The sequence below is a fragment of the Meriones unguiculatus genome, chromosome 1 (assembly GCF_030254825.1).
Source record: "Meriones unguiculatus strain TT.TT164.6M chromosome 1, Bangor_MerUng_6.1, whole genome shotgun sequence".
Taxonomy (NCBI): Eukaryota; Metazoa; Chordata; class Mammalia; order Rodentia; family Muridae; genus Meriones; species Meriones unguiculatus.
The window spans coordinates 155,866,369-155,887,220 of NC_083349.1; the positions used below are offsets into that span (position 1 = coordinate 155,866,369).

At 43.5% G+C, this 20,852-nt stretch overlaps 1 protein-coding gene across 6 annotated transcripts in view; it reads right to left on the minus strand.

The window, feature by feature from the left end:
* Nucleotides 1-4,514: 4,514 nt before the first annotated feature.
* Nucleotides 4,515-20,852, minus strand: part of Fat3 (FAT atypical cadherin 3) — a 594,038-nt gene continuing 577,700 nt past the window's right edge. For 4 of the 6 annotated variants that reach the window (XM_060369760.1, XM_060369735.1, XM_060369749.1 and 1 more), the window contains 6 exons: nt 17,999-18,152; nt 15,280-15,932; nt 13,149-13,262; nt 11,177-11,236; nt 10,415-10,450; nt 4,515-9,837 (listed from right to left, as the gene is read on the minus strand). In XM_060369760.1, the coding sequence (XP_060225743.1) occupies nt 9,215-9,837; nt 10,415-10,450; nt 11,177-11,236; nt 13,149-13,262; nt 15,280-15,932; nt 17,999-18,152 (1,640 nt within the window). In that variant the 3' untranslated portion in view covers nt 4,515-9,214. The remainder of the gene's footprint in view (nt 9,838-10,414; nt 10,451-11,176; nt 11,237-13,148; nt 13,263-15,279; nt 15,933-17,998; nt 18,153-20,852) is intronic. The other 2 variants (XM_060369782.1, XM_060369771.1) reach the window with 1 other exon arrangement.

Sequence of the window (20,852 nt, forward strand, 5' to 3'; positions counted from 1 at the left end):
GCCTCCAGGAAATATAACAGAATAATGCTTCATAGAAAATAGAGACAAACTCCCTGGCAATAATCAATGGGAATCAGTTGAGAATCGGGTGGGAAAATTCTCCCCAATGTTTCAGATATGGTTTAGAAAAATAGCCATTGTCATTATATGCTTTAGCCATTGTGATTATGTGCCTCAGAAAAGGTCACCCCTTCCTGCTAAACTTCACCCAATTCTGTAACGCCAAGGCTTGTGTCCCCCTGCTTGCTGCCATGGAAACCCCCAGCTCACAGGCTTTCCCTTTAAAATTCCTGCTCACTCAGAGCTCGGGGTCCCACTTCTCTACTGCTGTGTCAGTGAGACTTGGGTCCCAAGTTCGATCACTCCCATAATAAAGCTCTCTTGCAATTGCATCGAGTCATCTCCTGGTGGTCTCTGAGGGTCCCGTGAACCTGGCATAACACTGGGTAGGGACCTCTTCATTTTGCACTATTTTATTGTTATTATTATTATTATTATTGAAGGTGATGGTGAAAGTGTTCTCATGGTCCCTACTTTTATTATAAGAGTACTAATTCTATTTGTGAGATCCCACTCTCATAACTTGTTTGCCTCTTCAAAATCCCCACTTCCCCAAACCATTAGGGTTAGGGTTTCAATATATGCATTCTGGGAAGACATGATATTTAACCTATAGTACATGTATGTGAAATCTTCTTCATCTGAATTTCTCAACAGGATTTCTGAACAGGATCAGTGGGATCCTGTTCAATCAAAGAACACCCCTTCAGAGTCTAGGAAGGAGTCTACAGAGCCCGAGAAAGAGAAGTTGGGTGCTGATTGAATCCTATGGAATGCAATGGAGATCATAAAGCTCATGAAGAGAAGCACAAAAAGGTGCCAACAAGAGAATGATCTTTGTATGAAGCTTAAAGAAGTCTCCTACACGCTTAAGGAAGCAACCCAGCTTCTGCCAGAGGTGAAAATGGTGTAGGAAGCACAGCTGCAAGGCCAAGTGGACCCCCATGCACAGCTTGGTAGGCTTCTGTGTTCATGAGGAAGTAGTCTTTTGTTATGTGGATTATCTTTGTAAAGGTCTTGTATGCTCCTGAGAAAAATGAATGTCAGTTGCTACCCACACTGAAAATAAGCCTGAAGGAATACTTACAGAACATTGGCATTGGATTACGTACATATATCTACTATCTATCATGTAAGTATAATTTATAAAATGTTGGTAGTCATTGGTGAAAACATACATATGATATTTTTTTTCTGTATTCATCTTCTCAGTTTGTAATGAACTTGTACTGCTCAGGAAATAACAAAAGGAAAGAAGTAATACAAGTTGGGTGTCCCTGATACAAAGCCCCAAATGGTATAAAATCTGAAATGCTTGAGCACTGACATCACACCACCAGAGGAATATTCCACACTGAACCTCTCATGACAGGCTTCAGGTCTGCAAAATATATCCTCTGTGATATGAAATAGAAATGAATTACATGTTTAAACTTAGGTGCTATCCTCAACGTAGATCATTATGTACATGTAAGAAGTTAAAAAAATGAATAAAATTTAAAATGCTTTTGGATTTATAAATAAGGAATAATCAACCTGTAGTGTAATAAATAATTGAAAAAAACCCCAAAGAAATAAATAGAAGAAACACTTTTTATGTAAGAGAAGAGTCTTAAACTTCTGTTTATTCAGTTGTAAGTATAGGATACTGCCTGTAAGACTGAGAGGGAGGTAATGAGGAAGGACTGGAAGGCAAAAGAACATGTGGGGCAGGAAAGAGGAGAAGGGGTTGGAGGTGCTGCACAATGGGAATCAGGGGTGTGGCTGGGGATGAGGGGATGGAGGGCCACTAAAACTCACTTTGTTCAAAAAAATCATAATGATATGTGACACCTTATATGTTAATTCGAAGACTTAGCTTTTTAGCTATTTTTAACCTTGTTAAGCTGATTTATTTGTGTGTGTGTGTGTGTGTGTGTGTGTGTGTGTGTAGACCAGCATTATCACACCGCCTTCTCAGAAAGTCTTTTTTACTAGAATTTTGGCAAATTTGCCAAATGCAAACAGGATTGAGTTTTTCAATCAAAAACTTTTAAGAAAGCCATCTATGTACAGGTACAGTGATATACAAAGACATTTTGTGAAGGAAAGTCACTACTTGGCTTTCAGGAAGCTTCTGGAATGGAGGGAGCTCTTGGGGATCCAGCTGGTTCAAACCGATTTGTGAGAACCAACAACTAGACTCTTAGAAACCATTTCTTATCACTTTATAGTTTGAGATTCCACCTGTAATAGCTGTTAGGCCAGTGATGAGTGACAGGAATTGAACCTTTAAGCTGTGTGTTGCCTGGAGAGGCAGCAGGCTGAGAAAATAGCAGATTTGCACACAAAGAACTGCCTTACATCTCAGTCCCCACTAACTGATTCTGAGATTCAGGAGAAGAAACAAAAGGAGTGAGTTGTTCTGGAGCTTAGTTTCAGCCTCTGGTCAAGTGTGTAAGGGTTTTTCTGGTGCAAAAATTTACATCTTGGAAGCTGGGAACCAAGGATGCCACAAAGTCATGCCATTCAACAAACCTCACAGGAGATTTATTGGTAAGAAGAACAGAATGGTGGCTGCCTCTGACCTGAAGCAGAGACAGCAGAACACTGGTGGGGGGTGGGGGGCGTCTTTTAGAGGGCTTTTGCATCATGCATAGTGTACTGGTGGAAAAGTACAGTGTGGCTAGTTTTCCTGTGTGTGCGTATGTGAGGGGGGAGTTGGCCATTAATGCCAAGCCACTGAGGTGGCAGTTCTAGGAGCTCCAAGTCAAGCCAGGGGTAGTCCTGGCTTGGTCCCTGTCCCTACAAGGTGGTTAACCATATTTATGAGACTATCATCTGTACCTCTCTCATTATCATCCCTTGTATTTACCCTTCCCTCTATTGATGCCTGATTCAGGCACCTCCAAGTCAAATTACCATCTGCTGAGATTAACCATGTTCTCCTACAGGAAATGGTTAACTCAGAACAAACTAGTGACATCATGTATATATGCTAAGCTGGCAATAACACACACATGTAGACTCCTTCCTGTAGTATGGAAAACAACATTTTATAATAAAGAATATGGGAATGCCTCTATCCATTCCTTTTGTCATTTATCAAAATCAGCCATGATATAAGTATTTAGTTATCCAAAGAATTGGTGCATGTTATGAGTTGGTGTCCATGTTCTATCCGGCTATTTATCCTTACCTGTATATCACAGGGGCTGAGGCAAATCACCAAGGGTTGCTCTGCTGAATGTGAGACCTCAGAGGGCTTCAGTATGAAAGAGGGTGGTGCTTAGCTGTAGTACTTCCAGTTGTGATTGAAGGCTCTGGCATCCTGGCCAAAACCCAGCAGCTGGAGTTCTATGGTGGACAAAGGAACAGCCCAATTTGACAACAGCTCCAGGCTGGTCCTGCTGGCCCTGACCCACCTCAGCAAGGCTAGGCACAGAATACTCCTCTCTTCAGAGCCTTCAGGCTCTCAGGACATCTGGTTGTGAAGTCACTTCCTCAGATTAGCATTTGAGTCCTTCTCTCTCGTCTCATACTTTATACAGAAACATTTCTGGAGATTTGGAAGAAGACTCCAGTATCAGTTACAACTCAAGCTTCTGAAAAGAAGTTCTTTTCTTTTCTTTCTTTCTTTTTTTTTTTTTTTTAAGATAAGCAGACATACACAGAGAAAGACAGAGGGAGAGAGCAAGAGAAAGAGGGAGGGAGAGTAGAGAGGAAGGGAGAGTAGAGAGGGATGGAGGAAGGGACAGAAAGAGAGGAGAGAGGAAGGAAAGGAGGGAGGGAGAGAAGGAGAGAGAAAGGAAGGAAGGGAGGGAGAGAAAGAGAAAGGAAGGGGAAATATATATATATATATATATATATATAGAGAGAGAGAGAGAGAGAGAGAGAGACAGAGATTGAGAGAGAGAGAGAGAGAGAGAGAGAGAGAGAGAGAGAGAGAGAGAGAGAGCGAGCACAGCTATGTCTTGAGAGCTGGGATTGAGTTCAGTGATTTCAGTTGAGATGGAAGCCCACGACCTTCGCTGTCTAGGCTCCAGCACTCTCCATTTCATGCAAAAGCCCACAGACCATGTACCCAGCAAGACATTTTGGAAGATTTTACTGTATGGACATCAGAACATGATTAGAAATCTCTGAGATAAAACACGAAAAATCCCAGACCACCTAATCCTGACCAGTCGCCCCCTTTAAGGGATAAGTAGTGCTGCATGGTTCTTCCGCTAAGCATACCTGCTGCCAAGTTCCCCGTCAGATGAATGCGAGGAGACACTTAAAAAGAGCCAACACAGTTGAAATTCATAGTATGCTTTTTTTCCTTTTACTTGAAAACTTGTTTTAATGATCAAATTTGGCAGTTACAAACCTGTATACTCTTGGGTAGGTTTTTTTTTCTCCCTTGTTTTAGTTTTTGGCTAAATTTTTTGTGTCTTTTTATTTCATTGGTTTTTCTTCCATCTCTCTTCTTCCCTTTTTCTTTTTCTTTCTTTCTTTTTTTTTTTAAAGAAAAAGAACACAAGACTGAGTACTGCCAACAGCAATATATGTAGAAACAATCCATTCATATAAGGGACAAGATTCAATGATGTATTCACTTTCCTCTTTGCATACGTTTGACAGTGATGTGTGTGTGAGTTGAGGTGGGTGTGCATGGACGTGAAGAAAGGATCATTCTGACTGGGAAACGGTGTGAAGGCCGAGTGCTTAATAACTGGGCGAAACACAGTCATCTTAAAAAAAGTCAATAGAAACACTTTTCTTTTTTGAAAACAGAGTTAAATGAGAACAATGGAATCAAAGGAAGGACACAGTACATTTCAAAATGAATAAAAAAACATCTTTTTTCAAATCTAAAGTCCTCTTTTTGTGTGTGTGTGGGTGTAGCCCAAAAGTTCGCAGAACAACAATGTGGATGACTAAGAATTCTATTCGACCCTCCAAATTAAAGCATCCGGATAGGCATCAAATACTGTATCTACAAACGCCTGGAAAATTGAAACCACCTATATACAAGTTTATAAACATTTTAAACACCAAAAACATACATCTTTTACAAACCAGCCTGTTTATAACAGACAAATGTACAACATGGTCTCTGGAACAGTGCTTTGCAAGAACCCTCCCCATCCAGACACATCCGTCACTCCCGAAAGGCAGTAGTATGGGCTCATAAAATTGTGAAATAGGAGCAATTCAGGTATTTGTTTGCTGAAGGGTGCTACGGGACATACTAATGGGTCCAACATACTCCAAATAACTACACAATTCTCTAGTGCATCCTGAACACTGGAAGAGACTAATTATGGCCTTTGTGTATTGTTACATACTTGTAATTATTGCTTTTCATTATTACTTAAGGAAAGGAATACCTTATCCTTTTCCTGTCTTAGTCAGCTGGCTAACTATTCACTGATGTCAAACCCACGCATGGCGACTTTAAACCCCCTGTGACACACACCTGGAAGCTCAAAGAGGTGGGTCTGAATCAGCCATGTGCAGCTGAAGGTTGCAAGACACAAACTAACAAGAACACACACCACCTCCTCACAGACCACACAGAAAGATGGCACTGAAGAAATGCCCCTTGGAAGCCTCAGGTCCCACAAAGCACAGAACAACCGAATCTAACCACATGACCAGTGTCTGCAGCAGTGAGAAGGCCAGACAACTGTCAGACAAGCCACACAGTGCAAACACTAGATCACCCTGAATTATTTCAGCTAAAGGTGCTTTCTGGGTCTTTAATGATTTATTCTGATCATCTTTCTTTATTTGTTTGTTTGTGTTTGGCCCTCCCAGCCTTAGCAAAGTGGCACAGCAGTGTGGCTAGGCAGTCAGCATGAAAAGGCCAATAGGAAATATATTACCTTTTCTTCTGGGATAGTTATTTTTTATGGCAGCTCCAGGAAAATCTGCCCAGGCCTTCCTGTGACACCAGCAGCTTGAACCTTATGATTATGGCCTTGACCTACGTATATTGCTATGACTTTCCCATTGCATTTTGTGAGTGGGCAGGAGAGGGGTATACAGAAAGCAGGCATAGGATGAGGCTCAGCAGCAATATACTCTCAGACAAAGGGAATTAAGTGATGCACACTGTCTACCCTTTACAGCCCTATAGTTCCTGCTTAGAGTATGATGAAAAGCGACAGCTTCTCTTAGCCTAACCAGAACGTGTGCGACACATCTCCTGACACGTACAAAGACACTCGCTAATTGGCTAATTTTCCATTGTGGTGGACAGGACAGGAATAGACAGTAGGCGGAGCTCATGAGAAGAAAACGACAACATCAAGACCATGAGACACATCGGGTTGGTGTGCTGCGGACTGCCACTTCCGTTACCAGGGACGACTAGAGTCTCAATACAGTTCTGTGCTCACTCCAGCCCTATTCCGGAAACATTCATTTGGCAAAAGCAGCATTTTGATGAATGTCCAAATCTCTCGGTCCATCAAAGCCCCAGAGAAATGGTTTCTATTTGTTTTGTTTTCTTGCATATTTCAGTGAAGGAATAGTGGGAAGTCAGAGGGTCAGGGGAAGGAAGCAACTATCAGCTGGGGACAGCTTAGGGTGTGCAACTTTCCAGATAAGGAATGGTGCCTATGTGGATGGGTGATAGTTTTTGTCAATGAGTTAACTTCTGTGTGAGCATGGCCAAGTCTCCTCTCCTCTCTGGGCATGCTGCCTCTCCTATAAAAATGGGGCCCAGACTAGACAATCTTAAGGACCTGGTTCTTTGGCACTGTGGCCACTTTACCTAGCTGCATGTAGAGCTCACTGCACTCCATTTTCTAATCTGTAAGACAATCCAATTTTTAAACAGAGAATTGATTTTATAAGTTCACAGAGAATGAATCTGATAGACCCAATGCTCATCTGGAATGTCTGCAGAGCTCATTTGTTGAAATTTAGCAGGAAGGTGTCGTAAAAAAAAAAGTATTTTATGTAGGTCAGAGGAGAGGTCAGGCAAGGATTTCTTCAGTGACTCCACAACTGGCTGCAGATAGCTCTATTTATGCCTTCATTATAGGATCGGCCATGCGTTCTCTCTGGAAGAGATGCTGGCTAAGCACTGGTGACTCATTGGCATGAATCTCATCTCATTTTTCCTGGGGGCAAGAAATGAATTGTTGGTTTTACTTTGATGGTTTTATGCTGTTGTGTTATTAAAAGCACAGCAGTGATTCAACTCTGGACCATTAGTTTGTCATTTTCTTTGTGATTCTTGCAAATGTGCTTCTTATGTAAGAAAAATACTAAAGACTTTATTCTTGAAAGCAGCCTTAGTGAAATTCATTTATTTCAAAACCACAGTGTGGATAATGCCTCCATGGTGAGTCTAAGAGAATGGAAGAGAAAAGTTGAGAAACCTGACAAGTCTATCTACTAACTCAGGAAGTTTGGGAATGAAAGGATTTTTCTTTTCTAATGACAGATGTGCAGAAACACTGACTCCTACAAAGGAGTAGGAGGATTAAAAACAATTGAGGATATGACGGGCAGATGCCATACAGCTCCTTTACACACCAACATTGGTGTCACCAGGAACCATCCATACAGAGATTTGCTCACGAGGCAGATGTGCAAATATGCATTCGTTTCCCATAGTCGCTACAACTCAATTGGCCACAGCTGATCAAAGTGAGAGAGGAAAGTCAACTCCATTGCTAACTTCAACTTTCAAAGGTTGGATCTTTGCATTTTTAGTGGGATGAGTATTCTGTCATGGGAAAGTGATGGCCAAAGCCTATATGTTAGATGGGGGGAAAACTCCAGGGTGTAATCAGATGTTATACAGTCTCAAATAGGAGTTCTGGAAAATTATAAAATACTGTCTTTAAAAAAAATCACAGTCCTTGCTTTAAGTTAATACAAATGGCAGTACTAAAACAACGTTAACTGAATCGCAGTAACATATGGCATTTGGTGGTCCTGTAACACTAATGATCAGAGAGACTGGAAGGCGAGCTTGCTCACCTCACGATTCCCAACACTGAATCCAGAACCCTTTGGGGAAGCTTTCCTCAAGAGCAGCTGTAGTGAGTGCACACTCAGAGCAATACCTAGGTCCTTCTCTCTCACACACACATGCATGCACGCTTGCACGAACGCATGCGCACACCCATACACGCTCACACCCACAATTTAATTTATACATAGTTACTACCTACTTTCTTCTTTAAGAACCTAAGAGTATTTATAATGGTATCATTACCAGTTTGAAATAACACACACAACTTTCACCTGTGGTGTGGAGAACTGTGATTTCCTAGGCTGAAACCTTTGACAGTATCACATCCTCTCTCCTCTGAATTTGTGAGTTATGCTTAGGCTCTCAAATATGTCTCATTCTAGCGAGCAATATACCAATAAGGGCCAGTTTCTGCAACAAAGTTAGAACCAGAATATGGCCAGGAATCTTTGACAGAAAACAAGATCACCACAGTCTTTCTATTGTTTGAACATTAACCTCCCTACCACCCCACCCACCGGAGCCTAGACAGCCTCTTATTGCTCTTTCTTGGTAACTTTCTCAGAGATCACAAAACCCAACTATATTATACTAGATGCTTAACACAAACAAGAAAAAAAAACAAAACAAAACTGAGCACACTAAGCATGTTACTCAAACCTAATTTTATAGATGAAAATTAGGCAGCTTGTTTAAAAAATAGAGTTGGTTTTAGAGGCTTCTGTCCACCTTCTGGTTCGACATTCACTTCTCTTTTCTTTTCTCTAAAACACTAACTTTTCTGACAAACATCACTACTATTTTCACTTCCTTAGCTCAAAATCACATGCAATGATGCCCCTCTGATGGTTAATACTGTAAGGATCTTTGCTTTCCTACTATGAGGGGCACAGTAATGCACAAAGCCATCCACGATCTCCCATTGAACTCAGTAAACGTGTTTCTTCTCCTTTGCATCCCAAGCCACAGACACAGACACCCACAGCAAGGATTGTCAGCTCCTCCCTCCCCCTGAAACAATTCTGAGCCTCTCCTTGTCACTCTGGGAGTCAAGCTTGCTTGTGACAGTAAGATTTGTAAAGGTGTTCCTCATAGAAAATCCACATTTCCACGGACCTCTCTCCATCCAGACACGAGTGCAGCTCATTTCCTTCCATGCTGTAAGAGTCAGGGCACAGCACCTACGGGTGTCCTCTACACCTGGGTCTGGTGCTGCGTCTCCACAAAGGGAATGTGAAGGTTGGTGAGGTTGAGCTCGCCAGCGCTCTCGTAGTCACTCATGGCTACCTCAGAATCATCAAAGCCACAGCGAACTGACATGTCTGAGGATGAGGTGCCTCTGGAGTTGTGCAAGGACAGAGACACAGGGTCTGCGGGGCCCGTGACCTCGGCGCCCTGGTTCATGCTTACTGCAAAAGTACTAAAATCGCAGCTGGAGGGTGGGCCTCCCAAATCCGTTTCATTGGGGAGTGGGTGAGGGGGGAGATACTGGCTGGGGTGAAACCGGGGCCTTCTCCTGCAGTCTGGGCTCATGGTGCCAGCGAGTGAGGTGGGCTGGGAGGGAGGCAGGGCCTCGTACTGCTCGGGGAAGTCCTCAGGCAGTGGTGGTGGCAGCTGATCCTGACTCAGGAACTCTTCTTCGTGAGGTGGGGGATATTCACTGTCGATGTCGTAGCCCCCCAGGTAGTAGTCACTCTCCAGCTCCCGCGTGCTGCCCTGGTGTGCTGACCCTCCATCTTGGCTCTCATAGTTGGGCATTTCTTCAATATCAGACAGCCGTGCCCCAGGCATCCAGTCAGAGGTGTCCCAGTGATAGGCTGAGAAAGAAAACCCAGATGATTAACCTCCTCCAGAGCAGAGAAGGGGCAAGGATCGATGAGTGCAGGCATGAGCCTGCCATGCATTACTAAAGTCCAGAAGACCCTAAAAGCTGAGGTCATATGCAAGCTCTCTACCAAGGGGTCAGTAGGGACAGCCATGCTCTGGCCTGGAGAGAACACAGAGAAAAGATGCCTGGCTGGTACAGACTTGTACTCACCAGTCCCAGACATTCGGCCACCAAAGGCATGCAGATGGAACACAGACTTAGGATCTTCAATATCCACACCTATCCCCCGTTCCCATCCACATGCTGTGCACAAGGCCAGGCTGTGAGCATGCGGGCAGAGAGATGCACTGCTATACTGTGAACCACAAAAGGCAGGTAGCTTTGGAGGTAAAGTGGGTGAATTCCACACGCAGGGCATGAGGCTGGGAGCTGAGCACGCAAGACGCCCGGAACATGCACAACTCAGGTTGGGAGACTCAGAGGGCATGGAGGGAGGGCGTGGTAAGAATGAGTGGAGCAGGGCAAACACAGAAATGAGCTGTTATCACGGGTGCTGGCAGAGTCACCTCTGTTGTAGTTTTGTCCTTGGTCCATGACAGACACTGTTTAAACACAAAGTGAAAAGTAAATCTGGCCATCCAGGCCACATGAAGGGAGACAAAGCAGATATTTCAGAAGCTTTCAAACCACTTCCAGGGAACCAAGGGCTAACACTGAGTTTAAGCTTTTTTTTAAAAAAAAAAAAAAAATCTCTCCCCACTGCTATTTAGGAAATTAAAACATCAATCCCATAGGTATTTTACTATAATTTTATTAAAGCACTAACAAAATTACCTGATATAAATTAATCCTCATAACATTGCCATTTCTGATGATTTTATAAGTATTCACAGCTCACAGCAGGTATTCAACAAATACCAGAATGAATGTAATATTAACTGATCAACCTGGATTGCAAATGAATATTTTTTTACTTTGAAGAGATGTGAAAAGAGAACTTAGATATTTTTTAAAAAAATTATGAACTAGATTTTTTTTTCCAAAAATTTCAGTTTATTGCAATCCATAGAGATACATTTGGAACCTTTTTGATTTTTTTTTTCTTTTTCTGATGCTGGAAAGCTAGAGTCTTAGGCTAGCTAAGGAAGTCATCTGTCACTGAGCTAAATCCCCAACCCTGTTATTATCTTATTTAAAACCACCATTACGTTGCACTTTTAGCCCTAGATAAAGCACCACAGAAGCAAACTCTCCAGAAGGTCACAGACATGCTATGGAAGGAGGAAAACAAACAAAAATCAAAAACAAAAAAAATTAACTGTAAATACCTTCGTTCTCTATAGAGTCAACTACATTGTTGACAAGTTGAATGACAGTCACTATGGATGCTTTTGGCAGGAGAAGAAGACAGGAAGGAGGGGGAGGACAGTTCTTGGTTAGTTACATATTTCAAACACATGTTAACGACTAATATCAAGAACAATGAAGACATTATACAGAACCCCCTCCCCAGCCTTCCCATAGTCTGTCCCTCAGGGCAGGTGTCAAGAGGATGCTTCTATATGAGGTCTGGGAGTTGGTGGGACAGAAGGAAAACAGCAGAGAGATGGGAGGCAGTGTTCCCAAAAAGCATGATGGTCAAGGATCTCTTGAGTCATTTTTTTCACAACCTACCACGGGTCACCATGAAGATGGTGGCTTATGGAGCTCATGGTAGGCAAGTGCTCTACCACTGAGCTAAATCCCCAACCCTGTTAGTCTTTGAAACTGTAAGTTCTCAATATTTAACATAAAATGCAAAGTTGCTATAGCTTTTCTTCTCTCTGGAGCTGAAGGAAGAGTGCATCAAGGCAAACACACCTGGGTCAGAGCCTTGTGTGTCTGGTTTAAAATAGGCAGAAGGAATGCAGCATATAGATATGCTAGTGTGTGTGTGAGTGTGTGTGTGTGTGTGTGTGTGTGTATGTATGTATTTATATGTGTTTGTGTGTGTTCCTGTGTGTATGTTTGTGTGTGGTATATTCATGTTTGTATGTTCATCGGCCTGTGCAATCACATGTGGAGACCAGAGCAGAAGCCCTGAATGTTTTCCTCTTTCACTTCTCATCCTTATTACCTTGAGACAGGGTCTATCTGTGAACAGGAAGCTTGGCATGTTGGCCTGGCTGGCTGGCCTGTCTCTTACTCAGAATGCTCAGGTTAGAAACATGCCATACACATGAGATTTTACATAGGTGCTAGGGATTCTAACTCAGGTTCTCGAGTACAGGACACTCTTACTCTTATTTACTGAGCCACTTTGCTAGCCCCTGCACTGAAATTTCTTCAAAGGTGGCTAGTATTGGGTGAACATGTGGGAAAGAACATGTTTGAGAAAGGAAACTATTGTAATCCTACAACTTCTCCGGTCACCTTTCCTGTGTGTGCTCAGAGGCCAGGATGTGCTATTTTCATTCTGCTTTTCTATGTACAAAACAGGCAGTCCAAGACTTAGCACACAGTGGATTAGCAAGGGTCTATGTGTTGAAAGATTACATCAATTAGCAAGTGTTAATTTTTTTTTTTCTTGTCAGGTGCTGGTAAATGGGAAAGATGACCTGAAGTATGGCTAGGGTCGGGCTGCTTGCTCCTGGATGATCATTGGGTATGATTCCTGCTTTAGCACCACATGGCAAACATTTGCTAGTCTGGCTTTTCTCTTCCTTCCCTGCTCATCTTCCACAGCTGTTCTCCTAGTTGGAAACATCAGCCCCCTTTTCCATCTGCACAGGTTCACGGGAGCTGGAGGTGCCAGATTTGGAGTTATCAGAGCAAGCTGTGAGCCACAGGACTTGCATACAGCATTCTGGGCAGACAGGCATTTTTCTAAGGAGCCGTGTCATAGTTTTTAATCAGTTTTCCAAACTCCCAACAAATGATGAGAAGGGAAATTCAATGGAACAAAGACATCACTGCCCTGACTCCAAACTAATGTCTAACAATGCCGTCCTAAATGTAGAGCTGGGACGCAGGAGGCCACAGGCCGAACAGAATGGGAACATATTTTGTTTGCTGTGAACTACCACTGGGAAGGAGGCAATTCCGTCACCCTCTATGTCAACTCATGCCTAGAGGGAGTTGTCACCCATTCCCCCCAATGCTGATCCTGCTCTGACCAGTGGCGTATTAGGTCTTCCAGCATGGACTCTCAACAATGGGACAAAAACAGTTAAAAGCCAACAAGCAGGACAAGAAACAATATCAGCCATGTCCCCTTCACCTCATCTGCTGTCCCTGGCACTGGGCAGGACGCGTGCTTACCGTTGTCGTCACCTGAATCCGACTGGAAGGAGCTGAGGGATTGGACTTCAGAGTTGCTGCCTTTGTTACTGTTTGTGAAGCAGGTCACCTCTCCTGTATCTTCAGCCCCTTTGTCTTCAGAACAGCAAGAGAAAGCAGAAACAGCACTGAGCCCCATGCAGATTTTCAGTCTTGCTCTCTCTCTTCCTACCCCCTTTTCTTAGAGGCTTTTTGATTTGCTTCGAGAAAATAAGTTGGTCCCACAATGGAAAATTGATTGTGCCATAGGGCAAAGGTCTGTCAATCAAGTGATTTACATTATGGATTTGAAACCCTTAACCCATGGTAAATGAGCTTCCGAATAGCTGTCAGCTGAAGTAACTGTTCCTGTCTCAAAGTGAGGAGTGTGAAGGGAGTGAAATGAGGATGGAGTAGCTGAGTTGCTCTTCATTCAGACTTAATTTATGTCATTTACATGAACTGATGTGGTGTCAACACCAGGTTAAATGAGATTACTTTAAAACAGGGACATAAATATTTTATAGGCAAGAAAGCCGTTATATTTCTTTCAGCTTCCACCTCTGGGGATCAGTGGAATTTTCAGCTTTGCCTTCTAGAGGGCAGTGGTGTTTCATGTTGGGGCTGCCAGTGTTCTCTGCCCTGTGTCTGGTTAGAGGACAGACAGATGGGAGTTTTTCTTTATTCCCTTGGTGTTCTCCCTGCTATAAAAAAAATAGCCAGACCCTACACACACACACACACACACACACACACACACACACACACGCATGCACGCACACACTCATACACACACTTACATACAATTTCTAATTTGATGTAGGAAGCAATAAAAAGCATCATTTCTTGAAGTGGTCAAGTCCAAAATGAATTAGTTGCCCAGAGATTGTCTCACCAGCTCTAACTCTGTCCAGCTTAAAATCCAATGATACTTCAGGGGAAAATTTGAGTTTTGGCCTGAGGCAGTTTCTGGAAATAAAGCTGTCATATAACAAGGTAGGGATGGAAAATATTCTCCAAGAAATGCTTCAGACCACCCTGAAATGTGTAATGTGAGTGTCCAAAGAGACATAGACCTGTGATTAAAGGAACAGTTCCTTTGTTTTGAAGCCACAGAGATTATTGTTACCGCATAAGGAATAACATGAGGAAGACACATGAGGACTCTCTACCTGCTTTCAGATAATGAAGTCAGAGCCTCGGATAAACAACAGATACAAGTGCAGAGACATGCCAGGGAGGGGGTCACCTCCCACCAGGAGCGCCACAATGTGTTTTAGCAAAGGCCTAGGTGTTTGTAGCTGAGCCTCGAATGCTGAGGAACACGACAGTGGTCAGCTGGCCCTGGAGGCTGCAATGACACGCTCAAGCCCTTTTCTTAGAACTCCTTTCATTTCCTAAGTGAAAAAGGAATCCTTTGGCTGGGCATCATCGCACACCACACACCTTTAATCCCAGGACTTGGGCGGCAGAGGCAGGTGGATATCTGTGAGTTCCAGGCCCTAATCTACATACATATATATGTATTATGTATATATATATATATAATATATAATATAATATATAATCTATATATATAATGATAAGTCAGGGACGACAGAGTTTGCCTTAGTCTCATTCTGATGCCAGAGCATTGAGCAGTTACCTTCTCACCTAGATGCAGAGCCTGTTTTGCTGGAGCCCTTCTAGACTGTATTCGGTCCTTTGTAGAATCTGTCAGCGCTGTCTTTAAAACTTAGCCAGCTCATGTCACTCACCTGCTTAAATCCCTGCATCATTGTGGATCCTAAATCCTACCTTTTGCCGGATGCTCAGCAACCACAGCCACCCTCAACTCCGCTATTTAGCACACCAAGCTACATCCCATTCCAGCCACACTCAACTCTGCTATCCAGCACACTAGGCTCTTTCCCACTCTAGGGGTTATTCCCCCAGAGCTTTCTCTGGGGGTAACACAGGAAGGCCGAAAGGAGAGGGAACACAGCCGCCTGGTTCCAAGCACGCCCCCCTGCCTGTGTTCTATCCTCTTGCTTCCTGAGACTGCCTTTCCTTCCTCCCTCCTTCTCAGAGGTTAGCATTGAGACCCAGGGGCTTCCCAGGGACAGCCACCCGTCCATTCCCGCATCTCACTCACTCTCAGAGCCGGCATCCCAGCCGTTCTTCCGGATGGAGTCGCAGTCTGAGCGGCAGGGCGACACCGCTGGGAGGTTGGGGGCCACGCTGCACACCACCACCCCGCGCCGTGCTGTCAGGATGCGCGGGGACTCCGGGTGGAACGTACTCATCTCCTGGGGCTCGCCACCCAGCACGTCCAGGCCTTTATCCAGATTGCTCCTAGAGTCACTCTGGAAGCAGGGGGTGTAGGCCATGGGGCGCACCGGCACCTGCGGGGGCCCCACCTCCTGGTACACGTTGCGCCCGTCGCCCGCCCGCAGGCTGCGGAACGGGATGCCGTTGCTCTTGTGCAGCAGAGCGGCGGTGGCTGGGTCTTGCACTAAGGTGATGTTGTTGCGAGAGTAGTTCTTTCGAAAGACCTTCTTGCGAAAGACGATGAACAGCACAACCAGCGTGAAGATGACAAAGAGGACCACAGCGATGCCTATCAGCTCCTCCTTGCCCACGTAGGAGTGGCCAGCCTGGATATTAGGCACGACCACGGGGCGCAAGCCACAGTACTGGCCCACATAGCCTGGGGTGCAGTTGCAGAAGAAGGAGCCAAACAGGTTGACGCAGGAGCCCCCGTTCTCACACTCTTCTCGCTCACACTCGTCCACGTCGTCCTCGCACCTTCAGCGACAAAGCACACAGAAGACCTTCCAACATCAGGACCGCTGTACCAGAACCCAGGCAAAAAGAGAGGAGACCCCTACAAAGTACAGCGCCGTGTGGCTTTGTGTGTGTGCGTGTTCACATGCATGTGTGTGATCATGCACGCATGTGCATGTACACAGGTGCACACACATAAGGGTGAGTTCAGGCACTTCCGTGTCCACTGGGCCCTTTCCTATTACCTTGCAAACGGTGTGCCCTCTCAGGTCTTCGTGAGATTTGGAGAGGGAAGAGCTGGTGGGAGAGGAGTGTGACGAGGAGAACATTTGGTGTGGAAATGATACCCTCTTCAAATCCCCTATGTCGGGTGAACCTCAGAATTTAAAACTGTGCAAGTTTAGGAACAGCATAAAGTATGCATTTCTCACATCTTGTAAAACACTTCTGCACCCCTTCCCTAAGGGTGCGAGATGAGGAGCTCATAATCAACTCCACCAGCATTTCCACAAGGAAACACAAATGTTTTCACTGAGCGAGAGAAAGGGACTAGAGAGAGCACTGGCATACTTCTAGACAGCTCTTACCACTGCAGTAGCATCACCACAAAGTAGGCTGTTAAAATTACTTTACGTGTGTGTGTGCGTGCGTGCGTGTGTGTGTGTGTGTGTGTGTGTGTGTGTGTGTGTGTACCATGTGTGTGCAGATGCCTACACAGACTAGAAGAGGGCATTGGGTCCTTGAGCTAGAATTACAGGTGGTTGTGAGCCACCCAGCATGGGTGCTGGTAACTGAATTCAGCTCCTCTGGAAGGATAGACAGCAAGCACTCTGAGCCCCTGCTCTGCCTCTCTGGCCACAGTAAGGCAAGCTTTTAGGTCTGATTCCTTCTCCCTTGGATACTTGAAGCACACAGAACTTCTCTCTCCTCCATGCTTCTCTACTTAGGTAATTGTCTGACATATTCATCAAAGAAGTCTGATTCACCTATAGTTTTGGCAATCCACTTTTTAAAATGTAGTCCAAACATCCCCAATTTGAACAGATTGGGGCCAGGTCAACCAGAAATTAGTTAGAATCACCGAGTATTTAAAAATAAATGCAGCTTTATTACTTTAAATTACATCCAGCGATTCAGCATCAGCTAAGTATTTCTTGGTGGAGTCCTCAGAGACTTGCTCTAATGAACATGCCAGGCTGATCCGTAATTAGACTATCACTTGCTGAGAGTACACGTATGTATTTCTGAAACGATCAAGAATGCCTGGAAGTGGCCTTTTATTCAGAATTTAAAGCATTCCTTTTCCGTTTGGCTAACACTTTAATTTCACTCATTTCCTGAAGGAAAAGTGCTTTCAAAGGAAAGGTAAGGATTAATTTCTCAGAATAGCCATTAAGCACTGACTAGTAGGATCCAGTTGGCGGGTTCTAGAAAGTGGGTTTTATGTGTGTCTCAGAATTATACTGGAAAATTTGGGTGGGTCTAAGCTTATTTTAAAAGTTAAGTGTCTCTAGCATTGTAGAATGCATGGAGATTGAATAAGCTTAAAAGGATAAAGTAAAACATAAAATTCAGATATAATCTTAGGGTTCCTACTAACATTGTAAGTACTTTAAAAATGTAGTTACTAGTGTATATACGTATGAGTGTACATATGTGCATGTGTGGGGGCCTGTGTGTGTGATGTATTTTCTTGTCAGTGTGGTTGTGTGCACATGCCTGTGGAGACCAGAGGCTGATATCAGATGTCTCTCTCCATCACTTTACATCTCTACTTTTTTTGTGAGAGATCCTATCTCTCACTGCACCTGAAGCACACTACTGTTTTGGAGAGGCTGGTTAATGAGTCCCAGGAGATCCCAGCCTTAGGATTACAAGTTCATGCAACCATGCCCAGGTTTTTAACGTGGGTGTTAGGGATTTGAGCTCATCTTCGCACTGCATCAATTTACCTACCAGCACAGCCTCTGTGAACACTGTATGGGAAAGACAGCAGTGTATCCATTTATTTCAATGCACTACATGCTAGGTTGTTTCCTTACGGTAAGATGCAGTGTACAGAGAGGTCCTTGAACAATTGCACTTACGTGACACCTGTGAGGCCAGCTTTACAGCTGCAGACGAAGGTGTTTCCTATGGGGTCACAGGATCCTCCGTTCCGGCAAGGGTTGGGGAAGCAGGCTGTGATCTCCGATTCACAGTTCCTCCCCGTGAACTGTGAGAGACAGGAACACTGATAGCCTGGGGAAACAGAGGGCCTCATGAGCTGGGGTTGCCTCTTCAGTGATGTGCATCCTTGGGCTCAGCCGTGACAGGCCCTCCCTATGCCTCATCTTAAGCAAGGCCCGATCCAAAGTTGATCAGCACACTGGCTGTGTGGAACTCACTTGCCATAAAAATCCCAGGGTATAGTTTGTATTCCATGTTAGTCAAAAGAAAAAAAAATCACCCAGTTGTCCACATTTTAAAGGATGCTAGTGATACTGTCAAAGAGCAGAGAGCAGGATGGTTAAGAGGGTGGTGGCACATTCTCTATCATTCTTCTGCAAATGGTGACAGCTCCAGATGGGAGAAGCCACTGCTGCCATGCTCCCTCCTGCCCTGAGCTCTAAGCGAGGCCAAGTCAGCTCAACTGAAACTCAAGCCCCAACCGTTCATATCCCCTATGCAGAGACTCATCTTTGCATCTCTTTCATGTTCTATTCATGAAGCTGTCAGGCAAAAATAGGAACTGATGTCTGCACTGCAGATGACATTAACTATCAGACGAACGAAGACTCTCAGAGTATTACATGTGTCTCGGTGTGGAAAGGATACATTACCCTGGCTAGTCCCTTTTCTTCCTAAAGAAATTGTTGTTGTCCTTAGAGTTAGACACGTGCTTAGTAAATGAGAGATATTCTATGAGCTTTGCCTTGTAAATCACAGTATTTATACTCCCACAGTGTAAAACCTGTATTTTTTTTTTTTTTTTTTTTTTGCATTTTCTTCTGTGGAATGCTGATTATTTTGTGATCACACATGGACAGTCTTCCATGGTTCTTCCTCCCAGTATATTGTAATATTTTAATGTTAATTGAACAACAGTGTTTTATTATTGTAATTAGCTGTGATATGCTCTTTGTTAGCTAAGTCACCTAGTAACTTGTGACTTTTATTTTCGTACGTATCTTTGTCTTAACAAAAAAGGTCAAAGATGAACTTGTGTTTTGGGTTGCTCTTTTTCTGAATACTTCTTTAAATTCACCTCCAGGCTTTCCGCCAGGTTCTCCCTCCAGGGAGCTGCACACAGTGGCTCATTTTCACTTGCTCAGGAGGTCTCGCTGATGCCTCTCGGGGCTCCACCTTGAACAGGTGACCACCTATGCAGCTCTCTTGCATACCTATGTTAAAGATCAGTGTCTGGATTCATCTGGTTTATTCTCTCTTTCATTTGGAGATTCTATAATTGCTTCCCATGGGAAGGGATTATAGGAGGCAAATTTTATGAAAATTTATAGTTAAATCCTAAAACTTCATTGAAAGTTAAGATTACATTAGGAAATTGAAGAAATCTTCTGCATGCTGTTTTTGTGAAATCCAAAGTCTCCAAAGCTTGCAAGAGACCAAGAGACCAGGAAGGTCATATTTTTAGAAATTCATGATAATTAGCTATGCTGTCTTTTAGCATGAGCTTATTCCAGCCAGTGTTGGATTCTCAGTGGGCCCTTGTAATCTGGAAACACTCATCCTTTAATTTTGGTAAATTGTAAATTTTCTTGCACCATTTTGTTGGTGATTTCCTTTGTTTTCTCTTCTGTTTTCCTGAAACTTTTCTTATTTGCATCTGGGATTTAGAACTTCCTGGAACTCTTTATCTTGTCTATGCTCTTAAATTCTCAGTTCTTGCTTGATTTCTGTCGACAGTTTCTGACTTTGAATTGTTTTTGAAGTTGACTGACACTGTCATCTTTCAATAACTTTTTTTTTTGTCTTTGAAATGTTTCCCTCATTTTTTTTTCTTTTGGCTAATGTGTAACACTATTTGGCTAATGTGTAACACTATGGCCATAGCCTCTTCTCTTATTTCCCGAGTATATTAATAATTCATGGTATTTTTCTACCTGTGTAATTTCTCCTGATTTTTTGGTTTCTATGATAGGCTACTTTGTGTTTCAGGCCAGCTAGGCTACTATGTCCTGCCATTTAAACACTGATCTCAGTCTTTAGGTATTTGTACATGTACCAACATCTACACTCGGTCATTACTCTCCATAATGTGTGTGGGCCCAATAAAAGTTTTTGCTTCAAAATCAATACCAAGAAAAATTTTGCCCATTTCTTGCTAACTGCCTTGCTCTATGGATAATCATTTCAACACTTCAAAACCAGCTCTTATGTGGATTTCCAGCCACTAGCCTGCCCTATAAAAATTTGACTTGCTAGTCCAAAATCACATTTAGATAATCCTATAAGATTAAATCTCTCTTTCTTTCCTTTTCTCTGTGTGTATGTGAATATGCATTCATGTGTGTTTATGTGTGTGTGTGACAGGGACAACAGACAGACAGACAGACACACAAAGGAGAGGGAAAGGAAGAGGGAGAGGGAGAGAGAGAATATGACAGATTTTTTTCCTGTTGATTCTGCTTCCCTGGAGAACTCTAACAGATTATGTTCCAAATTACACAACTCCCTTCATGATCTTCTGCAGGACCTCTGCTACTACTTGATGTAGCATCAGCCTGACATACTTCCTGTCTTCTAAAGACTGAATAGCTATATGACAGGTGGAGGTGTGCTGGTGCCTGCTCATAGCGATTGGGAGTTTGGCAGTCCAGTTATTGAACCACTGGTTGAACAGCTAGACACTGGATGACCACAGAAATCTGCAAACACTATAAACCAGGGCCTTCACTTCAATAGGGATGGTTACCAGCATATATCTAAAAAAAAAAAAAA